This window comes from Poromitra crassiceps, assembly GCF_964638095.1.
Source record: "Poromitra crassiceps genome assembly, chromosome: 17".
Classification (NCBI taxonomy): Eukaryota; Metazoa; Chordata; class Actinopteri; order Beryciformes; family Melamphaidae; genus Poromitra; species Poromitra crassiceps.
This window is the reverse complement of record NC_139635.1, coordinates 15515690-15535628: the sequence shown is the minus strand read 5'-3', so window position 1 is coordinate 15535628 and position 19939 is coordinate 15515690. Positions and strand designations below refer to the sequence as shown.

The 19939-nt window shown below is 42.1% G+C and overlaps 1 protein-coding gene across 4 annotated transcripts in view; it reads right to left on the bottom strand.

The window, feature by feature from the left end:
* The window catches only part of LOC310792043 (NACHT, LRR and PYD domains-containing protein 3-like), a 111006-nt gene that overhangs the window by 30559 nt on the left and 60508 nt on the right, over positions 1-19939 (bottom strand). For all 4 annotated transcript variants that reach the window (XM_083653736.1, XM_083653735.1, XM_083653737.1 and 1 more), the window contains 2 exons: positions 17570-17740; positions 16259-16305 (listed from right to left, as the gene is read on the bottom strand). In XM_083653736.1, the coding sequence (XP_083509862.1) occupies positions 16259-16305; positions 17570-17740 (218 nt within the window). The remainder of the gene's footprint in view (positions 1-16258; positions 16306-17569; positions 17741-19939) is intronic.

Sequence of the window (19939 nt, the reverse complement as noted above, 5' to 3'; positions counted from 1 at the left end):
TATTAATTTATATATAAATTAATTAATAAAAATCCATTAACATTCATTGAAAGGATTAATGACTGTAGTAAGCCATCTGCCATGGATGTGTGTGATAGCTCTGATGTAGATTCTATAGGTGATCACTGCAGAAAGAGAGATGCATACAGTCGGTCAATATGTCATCTAATTTTGAGATCATTTATTTGGTAACACTTTACAACAAGGTACACACATTTTAGTTATAGGGTAACACTTTACAATAAGGTACAGAAATAATATAGTACTTACTAGTAAACTAATGAGAAATTAACTTTTAGTTAATGAAAAGTTAATGATTAGCTACTGGCCTTTAATCATTAGTTAATCATTAATTAATGATTAGTTAAAGGCAGTTCTGAGTATAGTAGTTAATCATTAGTTAATGATTAGTTGTCAGTTCCTTTGTAGAGTAATTACTCCTTAGTTAATGGTCAGTTTGTGAGTATAGAACGAATCAGTGTGACGTCACAACCACCCAGAAAGTTAACTGTTAAGTTAACTTTACTGTATGAGGTGTGCCAAACAAAATTAATATCTCTAAAAATATAATGTATGACCTGTCACAGTTTTTAAAATGTAACCAGGGTCAGCCGGCTAGAGTCAGACACTCAAGCTCATGCTCCATTGCCGTTTCCACCCAGTGACACAGTTTGTTTACCAAAATGCTGCTCAGCTGATCCCTCGTATAGTAGTTAATCATTACAAAATCATTACCTTTCCATTAGTTACTCTTTTTGTGTACCCTAATATAAAGTGAAACACTATATGCTTATACCTAACAAATCAATTCAAGACTTGTACCGGGTGAGCCCCTTGGCTCAGTTTACCAACTGAGCTAACCAGCCTGCAGTTTTGAAGATATGTTCCACCCAAATACTATACCTTCTCTCCAAATATTTATAGTTTTAAAGGTATATTCCATCCAAATCAGAATCAGATTCTGATTTTAAAGGTATACTCCATTCAAATACTACTTCATGTCCAAGTACTTAGATATGTTTCAGCCAAATACTACTTCTGTCTAAGTGTTTTAAAGGACAGAGTATACCTTTAAACTATAAGTACATGGATATAAAGTAGTATTTGGGTGGATACCTTCAAAACTATAATACTTGGTCTCCGGCTCTACAGATCCCTATGGCTCTACCGACAAATAACAGGCTGGTTAGCTCAGTTGGTAGAGAACCACCTTTACAATAGGGTACACAAAAAGAGTAACTAATGGACAGGTAATAATTAAGTAATGATTAACGAATGATTAACTACTATACTCACAAACTGACCATTAACAAACCATTAACTAATGAGTAATTGCTCTACTAGGGAACTGACAACTAATCATGCATGTTTTTATTCACTGTTTTAGGTTTTCATCAACGGTGGAATTCGGCACTGCAAAGGAGGCATCCATCACTGTGGATTTTTCTGCGGCATCTTAAGGATGAACAGCGTCTGGTGGAAATTGCAACTGCAGCTGCTGAACGAGGAGAACCTCGGCCACCAATAAAAAGAAGGTGGCGGCGCCTGGAGGAAAGAATTAGGCGTCTGAAGCGTCAATACAATCAGGGGGTCCGCACGCTGGAGGAGTACTGGAATGCTGTGCATGTGCACAATTTTGTGTGAACAGTATGGCGCAGGCCCAGCCCCACGCCCCCCCCCCCCCCCCCCAGTTTGGCCCCCCACAATATGCAACCCCCCCCACCCCTGCCCCTTCACAGAACTCACTCAGCCCCTACTACACTCAACCAGAAATACATTTTTGTAGCAGGCCCACCCAAAGAAATGGCTGGGCCCCTGAAAAGGTCAAATTATCTAGGATTAGCTAGTCATTTAATTTTGTAAATTTCTCTTTAACTCAACTTTCTCCCGCTGTACTCACTGTACTCCCAGTAATTTCTTGTGTTAATCTCCAGATTTCAGAGTGATACAAATCGGCTGTATATTTTTAAAGCCATGAGTGAAGTTTCTGGTATCATATGAAACGAGATGACCTAAGGCATCCATTGGTACCACAACCATGTCATGCTTATAATGGGGCTAAATAAATAATGCTCCAAAGTTAGACAAACTTTCATGAGGGAAAAACCAGACCTCTCACCTCAAGATATCTGATGGGTTCTATGGGTACCAGTGAGCAACAATAACTAAAAATATGCAGACTTCTGGGGATCATGTGCGCACCAAACAGTAGCCTACGCATGACCCCACCTCCCCTCCCCCAGGATGGCCCGCTGACGATATTTCTTTTCTCAGGATGGCAATGGCATGTACCGCCCACCCTTTTTCCCCTAGGATTGCAAAGGCATAAATGCTCATAGACAGCTTGGATGGGGAAAAATTGAAAAACCGGCTTCGTCAGTTCCTGCCTATGCCAATACTCATGCAGTACCCATGTGCAGTTTCAGGTTGATTGGCCAACCCGCCGGGGAGATAAATGTGCTCAGACAGACAGACATTTTTGGCAACTCATTGGGGACATAGTGTACAGTAAATGTTGACAGACAGGCAGACAGACAGACAGACAGGCAGGCAGATAGACAGACAGACAAGACAGGCAGACAGACAGACAGACAGACAGACAGACAGACAGACAGACAGACAGACCGACAGTTTTATTCATTCTGGATGGTTATATTGATGTTTTCGTAACTAATTGATACTTGTTGTTGTTGTTGTTGGTTCGGTGCTCCATGCGGCCCCCTAGCAGCTGTGCCCCAGAACATACTCTTGTAGAGAGCTCTTATTTTTTCCAGATTAAACATACAACGTGGGCATCAGGGATAAGTTACCGGTCTATGTTATTTTTTTGAAGAGACAAATCAATCTTTTTTTTCCTACTTAATCACCCTGACAGTATTTTCTTTTCCTTTTCTGTTGCTGGCCTCCACAGGGCCCCCTATGGACCCCAGACCAATTTGTACACTCTTGCAGAGTTCTTACTCCCCCCTCCCCCCTTACAAGAGGCAGTGCCCACCTGAAACAATAAATAAAAAGTTTATTTTTGATGTTTTAACAATGGTGTTTCTTTTTCTTTTGCTGGCCTCCATGTGGCCCTCTTGCGGCTGTGCCCCAGAACATCTTGTTGCAGCTAGAGTATAGGCTAATAGTCTTTCTTGTGTTGTTATTTAGCCTTTCTAGGCTATTGCATGTTAAATCAACACATTTCATTACCAGACCGATTTTAGGTGGTGACCTGGCAATCTATATGAATATTCCTATTTCATATTATGATGCACAAACACATGCACGCCCACTGATTTAGCACCATGGACAGTGCCCGTGTGTCATATGCTCTCACTTCAATGCGCTGGTAATGGTAGTAGCAGTAGTAGTAGTAGTAGAACAACAAGTAGTAGTAGTCATGTAGTATTGCTAATTTCAGAGATAGGAGGTAACAAAGTACAAATACTTTACCTAATTTTTAGGTATCTGTACTTTACTGAGTATAGGCTATTTGAGTATAGGCTAACTTTTTCTTTGCTACTTTTACTCCTCACATTTTAAGTTTAGTTTTGATGCACAAGACAGAAATGATGTAATGTTTGTTTGTCTGGCTCACTCATTAAAAACAAAAATACAATTTGACCTATGTTTGGAGGGGATGTTTTAAGTGTATTAGTATTGAAATTATATTAATATGGCGTGAGGTTCAGTTAGCTTTGCTCAGAAACAGCAGGTAGAAATATACTTTTTTACAGCCTACTTTGAGTAAGCTATACATTTCAGAGTCTGTATCCTACTTTTTTAAACTTTTACTTCGAGTAGGCCTACATTAGTTGAATCAGTAGCCTACTTCTACTTTTACCAGTCTTTTTTACACAAGTAACTAAGTAAAGAATATGTAGCTAATTTAATAGATGGTTCGGTCTCGTGAGCCTCTCTCTGAAAAGCCGCTGATTCAGCACCATGGACAGTGCCGGTGTGTCATACTGCTCTCACTTGAATGCGCTGGTGATCGGAAAGCCATGATCAGATGTTTGTTCCCCACTCACCTTTCACTTCAAGAATAAACCCAGGCAGAGATAAGAAAGTTCAGATTGTAGTGTGACTGTTGAATCAAGGCAGGGGGTTAAAGAACAGGTAAACAGATAGAGATTGATAGATGTGTGGCTTTGACTCGAGAGGGTTTCTGGAAAATAATAGAAACAAAACAATGAAAGCAAAGTGCATTCAACTATTAACCTTGCTGGCACGACTGAATTGGGCAACTAATAGCCTAAGTCCCATAAAGAGGTATTAAAAACATAGCCTATAGCCTAGGCTAATTTGGCGATATTAGCATTTGAACCTATAACCAAATAATATGAAATACAATCACGGCTCTCAGATGCAGCGCGCGTCCCCGCGCATCCAAGCCAAGCAGTTTATAAGGAGTGCGCAATTCGGAAGGAGTAGCCTATAGGCTATGCACTGAGACGGCTGCGGGGAAAGGAGTTCAGTTCTGTTCCAGTTGCGTCTAAAAAACAGAGGGAGAGATATGCGCAGTGAGCGCACTCGCGTGCACATACACACACACGCAGAGGGGGGGGGGGGGAGAGAGAGAGAGAGAGAGAGAGAGAGAGTGAGAGAGAGAGAGTGTGTGTGTGTTTGTAGCTAGCCTATATCTTCATCATGGGAGCGGATCAGAATCCGACCGGCAAGGTCTGTGCGCCCTGTCTCCATGCGCGCATCCAAATGATCACTGTTGATCATGTGTTTTCAGGATCGACACGCATGCTGCCTAATTAAACAGACCTCGACCCGCCGTAATACACACAATAGTAGGCATATAGGCTACGACGTTCCTTCCAGCCTGTTCTGGAGTGCGTTTCCATATTGTCATATCTAATAACGCACGTCGGATCATAAATTAGACCTCCGTGTCATCAGGCCATAATAGTCATGCAGTGTCATAGCCTACTGGAAGTATCGGATGATCAAAAGAATATGTTCATGAGAGAGAGGGCGGAGGAGAGGGAGAAGGAGGGAGGGAGGGGGTGAGAGAGAAAGGAGAGAAAACCAGCAGCGGAGAAATTTGCCGTTTTGTAGGCTACATTCAGTCTAGACTGAATGAGAACAATGACTCATGCGCTGCAGTCAGAGCGCATTATCTTCGGACTAACGAGCGGTCGGATTAGTGAGATTTTAGTTGTCGGGTTAACGAGCTGTTGGACTAATGAGACGTCTGTCCAATGCCTAATTTTTCGGACTCGTGAGGTGTCGGTCTCGTGAGGTATCGGACTAGTGCCATGGCACCCCGACTGCAGCCTCATCTCTCCTCCTGTGTGTCACTCGCAGTGCAGACAGGCAGCCCCCAGTCACACGTTTGATTGGCTGATTAGAATCACGTGTCATGATTTACAACACATGCATTGGTCAGCGAGTTTCCTGTGCTGGTAAACAAGTACCATAGTGAATACTTAATTCATCATTTACAAAGCATTATTCATACATTACTAAGCATTAGTGAGTAATTAATAAGCACAGTTATACATGTTTTATTCCTGATTAATAAGATAATTTATAATGTATTTAACAACTGTATTTAATCTAATTTATAAATGCTTTGTAAGGCATAGATAGTCCTCACTTTAGATTAGGTCAGAGAAAATACTTAACTAACAACTACTAACTACCTTAACTAACAACTATAACTACCTTAATTACATGGGGCATGCCTAGGGTGTGGCCTGAAATCTGATTGGCCACCCCAGGTGCCACCCCTAAATCTTGAGGGCTGTAGCAGGCTCATTTTTAAAGCTAGCTTGAAGAGCCTGGTATCTATGAAACTAGAAGACCTAGGGCAGTCATTGGTATCCATGTCATGCTAGATAGTTCACAAGGGGGCTAAATAACATCTCAAATTTAGGCTAGATTTTGGCGAGGGAGAAACTGGCATGGACATTTTCAAAGGTGTCCCTTGACCTCTCACCTCCAGATATCTTTTCTTTTCTTTTCTTTTTTAATTTTCCACACATTTTCTCCCCAATTGTACTTGGCCAATTCTTACCCCTGCTGCCCTGGTCGCTGCTCCACCCTCTGCCAATCTGGGGACTAGACTACTACCATGCGTCCTCCGACACATGCTAGCTGCTTCTTTTCACCTGACAGCGAGGGGCTTCCCCAGCAAGACGTAGCATGTGGAGAGATCACGCTATTTCCACCAGTTCCCTTCCGCCCCGACCGACCAGAGAAGGGGCTAGTGCAGCGGCCAGGACACAGCCCCAATCCGGCTTCCCACCTGCCGACACAGCCAATAATCCCTGTATGGACGCCTGACCAACCTGGAGGTAACAGGGGCACAAACCTGCGACCCTCGTGTTGGTAGGCAGGGAATCTACCGCTACACTAGCCGGACGCCCCCTCACCTCGAGATATATGAATGAGAATGGGTTCTCCCCTTTAGAGATAAGGTAGCATCTTTCAAAGCCTTGGCAGGTATGCATTTACATAAAAACATTTACATTTTGTAATTAAGCCAAGGCTTTGAAAAATGCTGACACTGGCGCCCTCAGGATTTTGGGGTGGCAACTGGGGTGGGTAATTTCAGGTGGGTGATTTCAGGGTGTGGCCAGGGCCACCCCTATCGGCATGCCTCATGTAATTAAGGTAGTTAGTAGTTGTTGGTATTTTTTTTTGTATTTTGTGTGACCTCATCTAAAGTGACTACTATTTATGCCCTTACAATTATAAATTAGATTAAATATAATCGTTAAATACATATTAGCTATTTAATCAGGAATAAAACATGTATAACTGTGTTTAGGAATTACTTACTAATGCTTAGCCTTGGTTCACACCGGGCGCTATTCAGAAGCAGAGCTGAAGCTGCGCTGAACAGAAGCTGAGTGTCACGCTAAACCGGTCACACAAGAAGCACTCTCTTTTCCTCAGCGCCTCGCTCAGCGCTGCCTTCCCCCCCTCCACCCACAACTTGCATTGACTTCATGCCTGGTAGCTCGGGTTCAGCGCGCTGCACGCTTGGAAAATAGAACGGAAGCCTGAACTATCGCTTCAGCGTGGCGTGGGGCTGGTGTGAACGGTCTTGCCTGTTAACAAGGAAGAAATTAAACTGCGTGGCTTCAGCGTGGCTTTAGCATGGCTTTAACGTGGCTTTGGCATATGGCTTACTAGTGTATGAACAATGCTTTATAAATGATGAGTTTAGTAATACTTAACTAATGCTTAATAGTTTGCAGTTATTATTATTTTCCTCCTACTCACTGGTGATTTTAACATCCACATCGACCAACCCAACTGTAACCTCACATCTGATTTCCTCTCTCTCCTCAACTGCTTCCACCTTAAGCGCAAATTATGCTCGAGCGAAATCGACGGCGCTGACTGTGCCGAGGGGGTCGCCGCAGCTGGGCGTCCTCTCAGCGCAGCTCGGCGTAGGGGGCGTGCAGCTGCTCAAAAATGTCACTCTGCGTCAACTCATTGTTGTGAGGAATGAGGAAATGCCATGTCCTCATTTAACGTGCTTGTCCCTCATCTAGCAAAGCCTTCTGCAGGCTCACCGGAATGAGTTTTGAAATGGAGGGACAATAAAATGTTCCCCCACCGACATGATTGCAAGTTCTTGGTAAACGACACGATAAACTTTTTGGACGAGTTACGTTCGAGTATGCACAGTCTCGCTGTCGCCGCTCGTCGGCGGCAAGGCTCCAAGTCGTGGCTGCGCAAAACCATGCCGGGCGCTTTACGCAACACATTAACTTCCCCACCCATGTAAAAGGCCACACACTTGATCTAGTCTGCACTGCCTCTCTACCCATATCCAACCTCCACCATCTCTTATTTCCACTCTCCGACCACCACTGTATCCTCTTCTCTGCCCCCCTGCCGTCACCGCATCACCCCACAAAATGCTCCATCTCTTTCTGTAATATCAAATCTGTCAACCCACTCTCTCTCTCCCAGTCTATATCCTCTGCCCTCCCCCATGACTCGCCCACTTTCATCTTCCCCCCGCCTGACCACCCCCCTCCCCCCTCTCTGACTGCCTTCTCCCCCGTTGACTCCTCCCTTATCACTGACATCAGCACCTCCAAGACAACCACCTGCTCCGTTGACCCCCCCCCCCCCGTCACCACTCTAACCAAGGCCTGCCTCCCCGCCCTCATCCCCCACCTCACAGCCATCTTCAATCAGTCACTATGGCCCAATCTCAATGTCCGCACTCACAGACTGACGGACTTTGAGGGGTGTGCCCGCGAGGTGTGCGAGGGCTTAGGGCTGTCCCACTGTGAAATCGTCAAGTGCATGATGGCTCTCGGCAGACATTTTCGAGCCCTAAATGCAGACTTTCCGTAAGTCTCTGCAGACTTTGCCCGAGGGGATTTCCCACAGTTCACATTTGTGATGCTACATTTGGGTTACCGTGGTTACAAGGAGGTTTCCCGGGAGTGTGAAATAAACGGTAAACACGATGGAAGGAGAAAACGTTACCGCTACCAAAAAGAAGAAGTTCACATGTAGGTGTATACTTTTTTGGTTGTTTGTTTTTGTTTTTTGTCTTGTGAAGGGATGGGGAATGGGGTGAGGGGTGGGAGGAAGGTGGCTGGAGCAGGTATATACTTGTTTGTAAAATAATCTATTATACTGTCACTGTTACAATCATTTGCAAACTGAAACGAATAAAAAATATTGTAAAAAAAAAAAGGAAATGTAAGAGAATAAATAACAACCCCACAAAGCTGAGAAACATGGCTGCACTTGTTGTTGGTGTTGTCACGGTAACGTGAGAGTGCTGTCCCATTCCTCTTTATAGCATTTTGAGCCCTTGCAGCCTCTCCCACTCAATCACTTAACAGCTGATGTCAATCAGCTGGTTACTGTTTGCTTTGGCACTCCCTCCCCCAGACTGAGACTCACCCTCACTCTCCACTTTCAAATCCCGACTAAAAACCTACCTGTTCTCCAAAGCTTACAACCTGCTCTACCCATAACCACCTCCTCCACCCTCGCCACCTCCATCTCTCCTTCCCTCTCTCCCCTGTCCCTCCTTCCCATCTGCTTTCCATATATCCCTGAATGTACATCTTAATTGTTGTTTGTATCTGTTTGCTTGTTGCACGTATCTGTTGCCTGTTCCTTGTTTTCTATTGTCTTGTTGTCGACTCTTACTGTAAGCGGCTTTGGGTCATTGAAAAGTGCTATATAAAATAAATGAATTATTATTATTATTATAAAGTGTTACCCAGAAAATATGTAACTAACAACTTCTAAGTACCTTAATTACATGTCTAAATCTGATTGGCCACACCAAAATTCTGAGGGCGCCATCATTCGCGGTATTTCAGAGGCTGTAGCGGCCTCATTTTTAAAGTTAGAGTGAAGAGCCTGGTAATCCTATGAAACTAGAAGACCTAAGGAAAAACTGGCATGGCCATTTTCAAAGGGGTCCCTTGAACTCTCAACTGAAGATATCTGAATGAGAATGGGTTCTGGATACCCATGACTCAAGTCTCCCCTTGACAGATAGGGTACTGCCCCCTAGTCCGACACCTCACGAGACCGACACCTCATGAGTCCGAAAAATGATGCATTGGACAGACACCTCATTGGTCCTACGGCTCGTTAACCCGACAACGAAAATCTCACTAATCCGACCACTTGTTAGTCCGAAGATAATGCGCTCTGACTGCAGCGCATGAGTCATTGTTCTCATTCAGTCTAGACTGAATGTAGCCTACAAAACAGCAAATTTCTCCGCTGCTGGTTTTCTCTCCTTTCTCTCTCACCCCCTCCCTCCCTCCTTCTCCCTCTCCTCCGCCCTCTCTCTCATGAACATATGCTTTTGATCATCCGATACTTCCAGTAGGCTATGACACTGCACGGCTATTATGGCCTGATGACACGGAGGTCTAATTTATGATCCGACGTGCGTTATTAGATATGACAATATGGAAACGCACTCCAGAACAGGCTGGAATGAACGTCGTAGCCTATATGCCTACTATTGTGTGTATTACGGCGGGTCGCGGTCTGTTTAATTAGGCATCATGCGTGTCGATCCTGAAAACACATAATCAACAGTGATCATTTGGATGCATGCATGGAGACAGGGCGCACAGACCTTGCCGGTCGGATTCTGATCCGCTCCCATGATGAAGATATAGGCTAGCTACAAACACACACACACACACACACACACACACTCACACTCACACTCACACTCACACTCACACACACACACACAGACACACACACACACACACACACACACACACACACACACACACACACACACACACACACACACACACTAATGAACATAATTATGTTCATTAGGGAGAGGGGGGAGGATAGGGAGAAGGAGGGAGGGGGTGAGAGAGAAAGGAGAGAAATCCAGCAGAACAATTTGCCGTTTTGTACATTCAGTCTCGACTGAATGAGAACTCACGCGCTGCAGTCAGAGCGCATTGTTTTCGGACTAACGAGCGGTCGGATTAGTGAGATTTTAGTTGTCGGGTTAACGAGCTGTTGGACTAATGAGACGTCTGTCCAATGACTCATTTTTCGGACTCGTGAGGTGTCGGACTCGTGAGGTATCGGACTAGTGCCACGGCACCGACAGATAAGGTAGCATTTACATAGCCTACATTACAAAAAAATCAATTTTGTAACTAAGCCATGGCTTTGAAAAAAATATACTTAGCCTATTCATAGCTTTCCACGGGCGTTACGTGCTGCCGGGAACGCCCACCTGGCGGTCAAAAAAAAAACTTGTTCATTCCGCTGCCGCCGAGTCACTAGTTTCTCACGCTGTTTGTTCAGCCAAAATGCCGGATACCTGTTGTGCTATCGGTTGCACTAACCGACGAGGAGACACGCCTGGCTTGTGCTTTTACAGAATGCCGTCGGAGAAAGAAAACTCAGAAAGGAGGAGGTTGTGGATTTGTGCGATTAGACGTGGTTCAGTCGCTGGGGAGGGCAAATGGCTACCATCAAAGTACACACGTCTTTGCAGCCAACATTTCATCAAAGGTAAGCTCAAGTAACGTTAACGGGGTATTTTAATCATTATTGTAACGTTACTTGAGCTTACCTTTGAGGAAATGTTGGCCGCAAAGACGTGTGTACAAACGGCTGAACAAACACAGCGTGAGAAACTAGTCGACGCGGCTGGCAGCGAATGAACAAGTTTGTTTTTTGACCGTCAGGTGGGCGTTCCCGGCAGCACGTAACGCCCCTTGAAAGCTATGAATATGGAAAGTTGAGACTCAAAGGGTACCCATAGAACCCCTTTACATTCATGAGAGGTCAAGGGACCCCTTTGAAAATGGCCATGCCAGTTTTTCCCCTGCCAACATTTTGCCTAACTTTATTCGGAGCGTTATCTAGCTCCCTGGCAGACATGGTGACATGGTGACATGGTGACATGATAGGAATGGATGCCGCCTTGGGTCTTCTAGTTTCATATGATACCAGGCTCTTCACTCCTATGAAAAGTCAAGTCAAGTCAAGTTTATTTGTATAGCACATTTCATCCACAGAGGCAAATCAAAGTGCTTCACATAAAATAGATGACAGGAAAATAAAAGAATAAAAGAAGATAATAAAATGGACATTTAAAAGCATCACAACAAAACTTTAAAAAAGAGTATAGAAAGTGCATTAAGCAACAGGCGCAGCAGTTGCAAAAAGAGCTAAAAACTTATAGAGGACTCATTGGGTTTGCATAATATAATAAATCAATTTATCTATGTTACGACTGTGTCGTTTGTTTTTCTTATTTTCTTTGTGAATTATATAGTTTATATGTAGACTCTTCAATGGACTGAGAGTCTGGTGCATTTTCCTCGTCGGACGGGCACATTAGCTATTTCCGTGACATACTTCCTAGTTGCGGGTGTTTATCTTGTGGTCGACAGTGTCTTTGGCTCAGTCTTTCCCAGGTGCAGCTGGTTGGAGATTTGAGTGGACTGATTACATACAACAGTTGCTGATTGGATAGCAGCCCTGTCTGTCTGCCTACATAGGGGACTCATTTCCAACATGACAACAGAGTGGTACTGGAGTGTGAGACCTGTACCCTCTCATCCGCGCACTTACACCTTGTTTCATTCAATTTGTTTCCTTTGTGCATTTTGGTTTTGGTTTCTAAATCATGTTCGTTTCTTTGTGTGTTGCAGGAAGGAGGCGCTACCTAGTGTGGTAGGGAACAGCAGTGCCGGCCGGGGGTTAACATCAGGTATCAGTGAAGGCGGCGGCCTGCTGGACCAGATTTCCTTGTCAGTAGAGCGTCCTCGTTCCTTTCTTCTTCGTTTTTTGAGCAATAAACATTTTTTTGTTGTTGCAAATTTGATACGGTTTCTGTGCATTTCATGTTACGGTCCTAACCCTAGACGTGGGGCGTAACAATCTATATTGAGTCCCCCGACATCATGACTATAAACATGACACACACATCATCTATGTTTTAAAACCAATTGTTTAATAGTGATTGAGATGGTAAACATAAAAGTCTTTAGTCTATTTTTAAAAGTAAGTAACGTTGGGGCAGTAAACAGCTGTCAGCAGTTAAAAGCGATGGTAAACATAAAAGTCTTTAGTCTATTTTTAAAAGTAAGTAACGTTGGGTCAGATCTGAGGTCTTCAGGCAGTTTGTTCCAGCTAGCAGAAGCATAGTGGGTAAATGCGGCCTTCCCATGATTTGATTTGATCCTAGGGACAGTTAATAAGCTGGACCCTGCCGACCTGAGAGGTCTAGACGGTTCGTAGCGTGGGAGCAATTCAGCAATGTATTTTGGGCCTAGGCCATTAAGTGATTTATAGACTAATAACAGTATTTTAAAATCTATTCTATGACACACTGGCAACCAGTGTAAGGACTTAAGAACTGGAGTGATATGATCAGCTTTCTTAGTCTTTGTTAAAACTCTAGCAGCAGCATTCTGAATGAGCTGAAGTTGCCTAAGTTATTTTTTGGAGAGACTAGAGAAAAGGCTATTGCAGTAGTCTAACCTACTATACTGCCCTACAAAGGAGAAAGCCAGTAACTCACCAGAGTGCAGAGCTGAGAAAAATGACTTTAAAGTTTTCTTGTCGTCCAGACAAAATAGTTGCAGGCAGATCATTAAATATGTGGCAATTCTTTGTTTTTTTAGTCAAGTTATTTATCCATATAAAAATATTTAGCTAACTCTTGACCTTTGACCTTCATTTGGGAGTTACTGTATTCCTCCTTTGCATGCCTTGCATGGGGTTATACCAAAGTGAAGGGCAGTAAGTCAAATTTTATCTAATCTTTTTAGTTTTAAAAAGCAGTATAATGACAAATATAATAACATCCTTAGTCTGATGATGATATAAGATGAAATTGCACTTTTTACTGTTATTCATTACATTAATATTATTATAGTATAACATTTATCATATTTGTATGCAAGTATGTTTGTGATATTCCAAGTATATTTTTAAATCAAATTATTTCAATTGTTTTTGGATATTTTTGAACATTTGAAGCAACTAATAATTATATTCTAATAAAATAATATCACACTGATTGCTTAATTTTAATGCTTCAATATAGTTAAACAGTTAAATTCAGATAAGTGACATTGATACGATTGATTGATATGATATGAGGAAAAGACAAATACATTTCAAATGAGTAACATTTGAAATGTTTGTCACCTTTGCCACCAATGACAATCACAGTAACTTTGAGGCACGAAAAATAGAGTGATGCAAAACAAAGGGCATGGGACAGTAACTCAATTTCAGCACAGCTAAACAAAAGAGGAGTACAGTAACTCGAGTTACAGTGATTGGCCTTGGTTTCACTAGGGCTTTTTTGAGTTACTGCAAATACGACCCCCTATTTTCTCCAAAACACAACACATTTGAGACAAGATATTTTTCCACATGACAAAGGATGTCTTTAATGTCACAAAAATGATAATAACTCATTTTTGACAAAAAATGAGTTACTGCCTTTCTCCTTTGTAGGGCAGTATAGATGAAGGCGTGAATTAGTTCTTCTAGATCCTGTCTGGACATAGGGCTCTATTCTCCCACAGGCCATCGGCGCTATTACGGGCCTTAACCGCAAAAAAACGTGCCTTGCGCCTGTTTCGGCAAGATAGCAATAGGCTTTAGGCTGCCAAATGCGCTTTAGGCCGAATGGGCGTGGCGCAGTCCCAAAGTGGGCGTGTCGGCGCTAAATACCAGCCTAGTTATATCTTGGGAGCTGGCCTACATTTAGCGCTTTGCGCTTTTGAAAAGCAGGCCTATTCTCTGCCTTCACTGCTTCTTCTCTGTCACCCTTCTCTCTCTCTCTCTCTGAGTTCCCAGCATGCATTGTGTTTCTTCATTTCGCTACTAAATAGCCACCAAATGAGCCAAAATAGATATAAAAGGTAGTTCTAAATTAATGTGTAATGGTAACACAGCCTGCCATTGTCAACATTTCAATATTGGACCAAATAAAACTTCGAAATGAAAACACCACCCTATGTGAAACATATATGTCCTCTTGAGCCTATATATACCCCTTGTGGAGTTAACGTGATTTAGAGAAGTAACAGCGGAACGCGCTTCGGAACGCGCTTCTAATGGCATCTGCTATACTCTGATGTCCCTCCAATAACTTGGCCCTATTTCACATTTAGTTTTACAATAAAAACACATTTATGCAATGACTTGACATAATGTAGGGTATATTTATGTGCATCATCCTTCCTGCAGCAGGCGAGAGAAAATGATATCTTTCTGGACAAACTTTCACCAATCTAATAGGCTATATTTTTCTAGCTGATGCATAGAACATTATTTTCACTTTGATCTTGCTATAGTGTAGCGTATTTACATGCTTGCAGTATTGAAACTGCAGTTAGATTGCTTTGAGAAGCATAATAATATGGAATAATAGCCTATAATGCAGACAGACAGGCTGGATGAAGGGAGGGGGGGGGGCAGAGCGTTTGGCTTTCGTCTGGTTTTGCGGGATCACTGGAATTGGAGCTAAAAAGGCAAGCGTGCGATTCGTTTATTGCACTTATCCAATGAGCATGACGGTGCATAATTTTACGCCTAAAAGGCGTGATTGTAATGCTTTGGGCTGCATCTAGCGCCAGCACGACGATATCAAGTGCGCCTTTCCACGCCCACTGCTTTGATCTGCGCCTGCCGCTCGGCCTAGAAACTGCGCCGATGCAACGATAGGGGCCATAGCCCCTAATTCTTGCTATATTTTTAAGATGATAAAAAGCTGATTTTCTGATTGACTTAATGTGGGAGTTAAAGTTGAGATCGGAATCAATAATAACGCCAAGATTTTTGACTTATCCTTAGGCTTCAGGGATCGAGACTCAAGGCGTGCAGTGATTTTAAGCCTTTGTTCTTTGGGACCAAAGACGATCACCTCTGTTTTGTCTTTGTTTAGCTGTAGGAAATTCTGGCTCATCCAGTTATTTATTTGGTCAATGCACTGGCACAATGATTCTATGGGAGCATAGTCAGCTGAGGAAAGAGTTATATACAACTGAGTGTCGTCTGCGTAGTTATGATAGGCTACTTTTTTTTTTTTTTGCATAATTAGGCCTAGAGGGAGCATATAAAGGTTGAAGAGAACGGGCCCCATAATGGATCCTTGAGGCACCCCACAAGTCATACTAGTTAGGACAGATGTGTAATTGCCAATCAAGACGAAGTACTTCCTGTCTTGAAGATAGGACCTGAACCACTGGAGGACCGTACCCGATAGCCCAACCCAGTTTTCTAGTCTGTCCAATAATATTGAGTGGTCAACAGTGTAAAATGCAGCGCTAAGATCCAGTAGCACTAGAATTGAATTTTTGCCTGAGTCTGAGTTAATTCTAATATCATTTATGACATTAGAATGAACTAATAAAAGACGGATGCCGGAGCCCTCAGGATTTTGGGGTGGCCAATCAGATTTCAGGAGTGGCCCACTAGACAAACCCGATGTAATTAAGGTAGTTAGTAGTTGTATTCTGTGTGACGTCATCTCAAGTGAGGACTACGCCTTACAAAGCATTTATAAATTAGATCAAATACAATTGTTAAATACATGATTAGCTTATTAATCAAGAATAAAACATGTTTACTGTAACTGTGTTTATGAATTACTAACTAATGCTTAGTAATGTATGAACAATGATTTATAAATTATGAATTAAGTATTTAATAATACTTAACTAATGCTTAATAGTGTGCAGTTATTATAAAGTGTTACCAAATAGTTGAATGTGTTTGTTTTCATGAATCAAACTAAATGCATACTTACATTTCCTCAGACCTGGTTTCAACCACTGCACTCCATCATGGTCCACACTGGAGGAAGAAACAAAATCGGATCAGCAGATTTACTTTGATGATGGAAACATTAAAGAGGAAATTAAACATTTGATCATGTGACTCTACTACATTTGCATTTTACCTTAGAAAAAACAGGACAATGTGCTGCGGTGGGGGGGACCAAGATGGCAGATTGAGGACTACTTTTGTAGGCTCTGATAAAAAATTATTTGAATACATCCTAGGTCTATTAGTCTCAACCAAAAATCATACTGAAAGTGTGGTAAATCATACTGAACGACACCAAAGTTTTAGCTTTGTCGAGTTCCATCTTGAATTTGGTCTTCGCTCTCCCAAACGTGGCTGATAATTATCCAGGGCCCGATCGTCCCTAACCCTAACCCTAACCCTAACCCTAACCCTAACCGTAACCCTAACCCTGCGTCTGAGCGGATGGACAAAGCCTTCTTAAGTACTTGTCTGTTAAAGACATGGTCGAGGCTGTCCAGATGGATACTGGCTACTTTAGAGGCCACCTTCACAATTTTTCAGAGGGAATTCTTATCCTTGATACACAGGTTACCATACTAACAGGCAATGGAGAAGGAAATTACTGACTCAATATAGGCACTATAAAACAGTTTCATCAGAGTCTTATCGATTTGGAACTTTGCAAGTTTCCTCAGGCAGTGTAGACGTTGCTGACCTTTTTTACACAACATGTCAGAGTTAAGGTCGAATTTCAGCTTATCGTCGATTATCATGCCGAAATATTTATAACTGGTGACAAGATCCACACTCTGACCATTAAAAACACTGTTCTGAGGTGTAGGAGGGGAACGTCTGTAATCAATGCAGATTTCTTTTGTTTTCGAGACATTGATCTGCAAGAAAGCATCATTACACCAGGACAGGAAATCATCGATAACCTGCCCGTGGCCGTCCTCATCATCACTAAGCAGGCTGATGATGACAGAATCGTCAGCATACTTAATGATGAATCTGTTGTTAAAAAGGCCACGACAGTACTGTACTGTACGACCGCCCCCGTGACGTCATGCGCTGATGCAAATATGAAAATGGCGGCACATTAAGCTAAAAATATAGCACAAAGCCATTTTCAAAAATGTTCCTTTCTCAACAATGGCTTACTTTTATGATGTTTTAGGATTTTATGATGTTATTGTTAAGTGTCTATTTTAATTGTTTCATGTCCTCTTTAATATTCCTCCTCTTCTCAGTGTGACAGATAAAATGTGTGTCACTCTCAGCCTTCTAGCAGACATTAACCTCTCCATACCTGAGAGAGTCCAGTCTCCAGTGTGGATCCTCCAGTCCAGCAGAGAGCAGCTCTCCTGAGGCTCCTGGATGATTGTAGCTCAGGTCCAGCTGTCTCAGATGGGAGGGGTTGGAGCTCAGAGCTGTGACCAGAGAAGCACAACCTTCCTCTGTGAGCAGACAGCCTGACAGCCTGCACACACACACACACACACACACACACACACACACACACACACACACACACACACACACACACAGAGAGAGGTAAGTACATAATATGATAATATGGTAGTTGGATTACTAAATGTGAGTTTGATTACATGAACCATATTGACTGACCCCTGCTATCGTGACACTGATTTCAACCGTATCGCCCAGCCCCAGTATAGCGTTTCTTCTGCTCTCTCTTCTCCCCCTCTCCCCCCTCTCTCTCCCTTCCCCCATTCTCTCCCCTTCTCTCCCCCCCCCCCCAACTCCCTCTCTAATAAAATTGTGTTCAATCCTGTTCATTGATAGTGCTTAGCTAGACTTAGTTAGACATATCTGTAAAGCCCTCTGAGACATGCTTGTGAATTAGGGCTATATAAACATGACTTGAGTTGACTTGACACACACACACACACACACACACACACACACAAAGATACATACACACACACACACACACACACACAAATAGACACGTGTGCACAAACGCACAGGCACAGCGAAGCACACACACAGAGCATATTGCATGTTGTTGTATCTTCTTCAGCGATGTATAATAGTACTAGGTGATGAAACAATATTGTTAATTATCTCACTTCGATGTCAAAATAAAAGCAGCTTGAAAATGTTCTCTCTTAACCCTTTATGTTCCCTCCAAGAAAAAAGCTATGTAAAACATTTTTTTTTGTATTTTCTATGTTATTAGGGTACTAATAACAAGAATCAAAAACAAGAAAATGTACAGACCCCGCAGTTTTTTAAATGTAGACCTCGACCAAACGGTTGAGATAGCACTTAAAGGTTTAAAAAAAAAAGTACCTAATACATCATCTTGGCTAAGTGGGTGGTGTCTGTGGCTGGCAGCAGTTTTCTGTCACGATTATGATGTCATCAGTGATGATGTCATCAGTTATGTCACTTTAGCAATATTGATGTCATCAGTGATGTAATCTCTGCTCTATGGTCTGTATGGTCTTGAACCAGAAAATGATTTAGCCTCCATCTATTATTTGTAAAACACAGAAACAGAAAGAAAATAAATTCTAAATAAGAAATCATGCACTTTTATAATGCTAATAATATGATAGTATACCAAATGTCAGCATGTTTGTTAGTTAAAAAAATCATACTTGTGAAATCATTTCGGCATGATAACACTAAATGTAACTAACAACAATGCATGATTAGTGTTTTATTCCATAGAAAATAGTACATTTTAAGCATGTTTTACCAAACGGTTGAGTTGCCACACCATAAAATTTGACCATGAATAGCCAACTCAACCATTTGGCAGAGCAGTTTAAAAAAAAGAAATTGACCCATAAGACCTTTTTTGTTGCATCAAGTTACATACTTCTGTCTAGTAACATGCTAGATGTTATAATGTGTTGAAAAAAATAAGCTTACATTTGAAAATTTAACCAAAATTAGTCCACGTCAGGAGTGAGGTATTTTGGGCGACTGAATGCGAGTAGGCAGCTGTACCATTCACTACCATTTGTAATGCTAGCAAAGTAGCAGTGAGGGCTTTACCGCCCTTTGTAGGGAACGCACAGTGACGATAAAGGCATCCATATTATCAATTTACTGTCAGCAATATGGCAAATAGGCGAATCTCCCAAAAGATTCACCTATCACTTTAAACTTTAGGCAATATCATATATTTATATATAAATATTGTTGTGATAGAGTGGAATCCGCTTATTGTGATCAAAAAGCTTGGCCCCGAATCATTTATATACACATGTTTAAATAATTTGCTTATAGTGATCAATACTCATAATCATTTTGGGCCTTGTCCCACCCTAGAACAATGGAAAAATGTTTAAAACTACAGTAATTTTATATTATTATTTTTTGCTTACAGACTGCCTATACAATTAGCCAATGAGATACAGCAGCGATACTCGGTGCATGTCTGTCTGTATATGGAGAGATCCTGACATCTCTGTCTGTGGAGAGATGGTTGCATTTCTGTCTATGCGAGACAGCTGTGTTTGAAACAGCTGGAGGCCTAACTTACTGTATGGATTTTTTAATTCAGTAACAGTCCTTTACTTAATGTAGCCTACTGTATTCATGTAATACTATACAAATATCAATTAGATATTAATATCAAAGGAATATACTGTAATAGTATAGAAATATTGTAATATAAGAGATTAAAAAAAGCAGAAAGCAC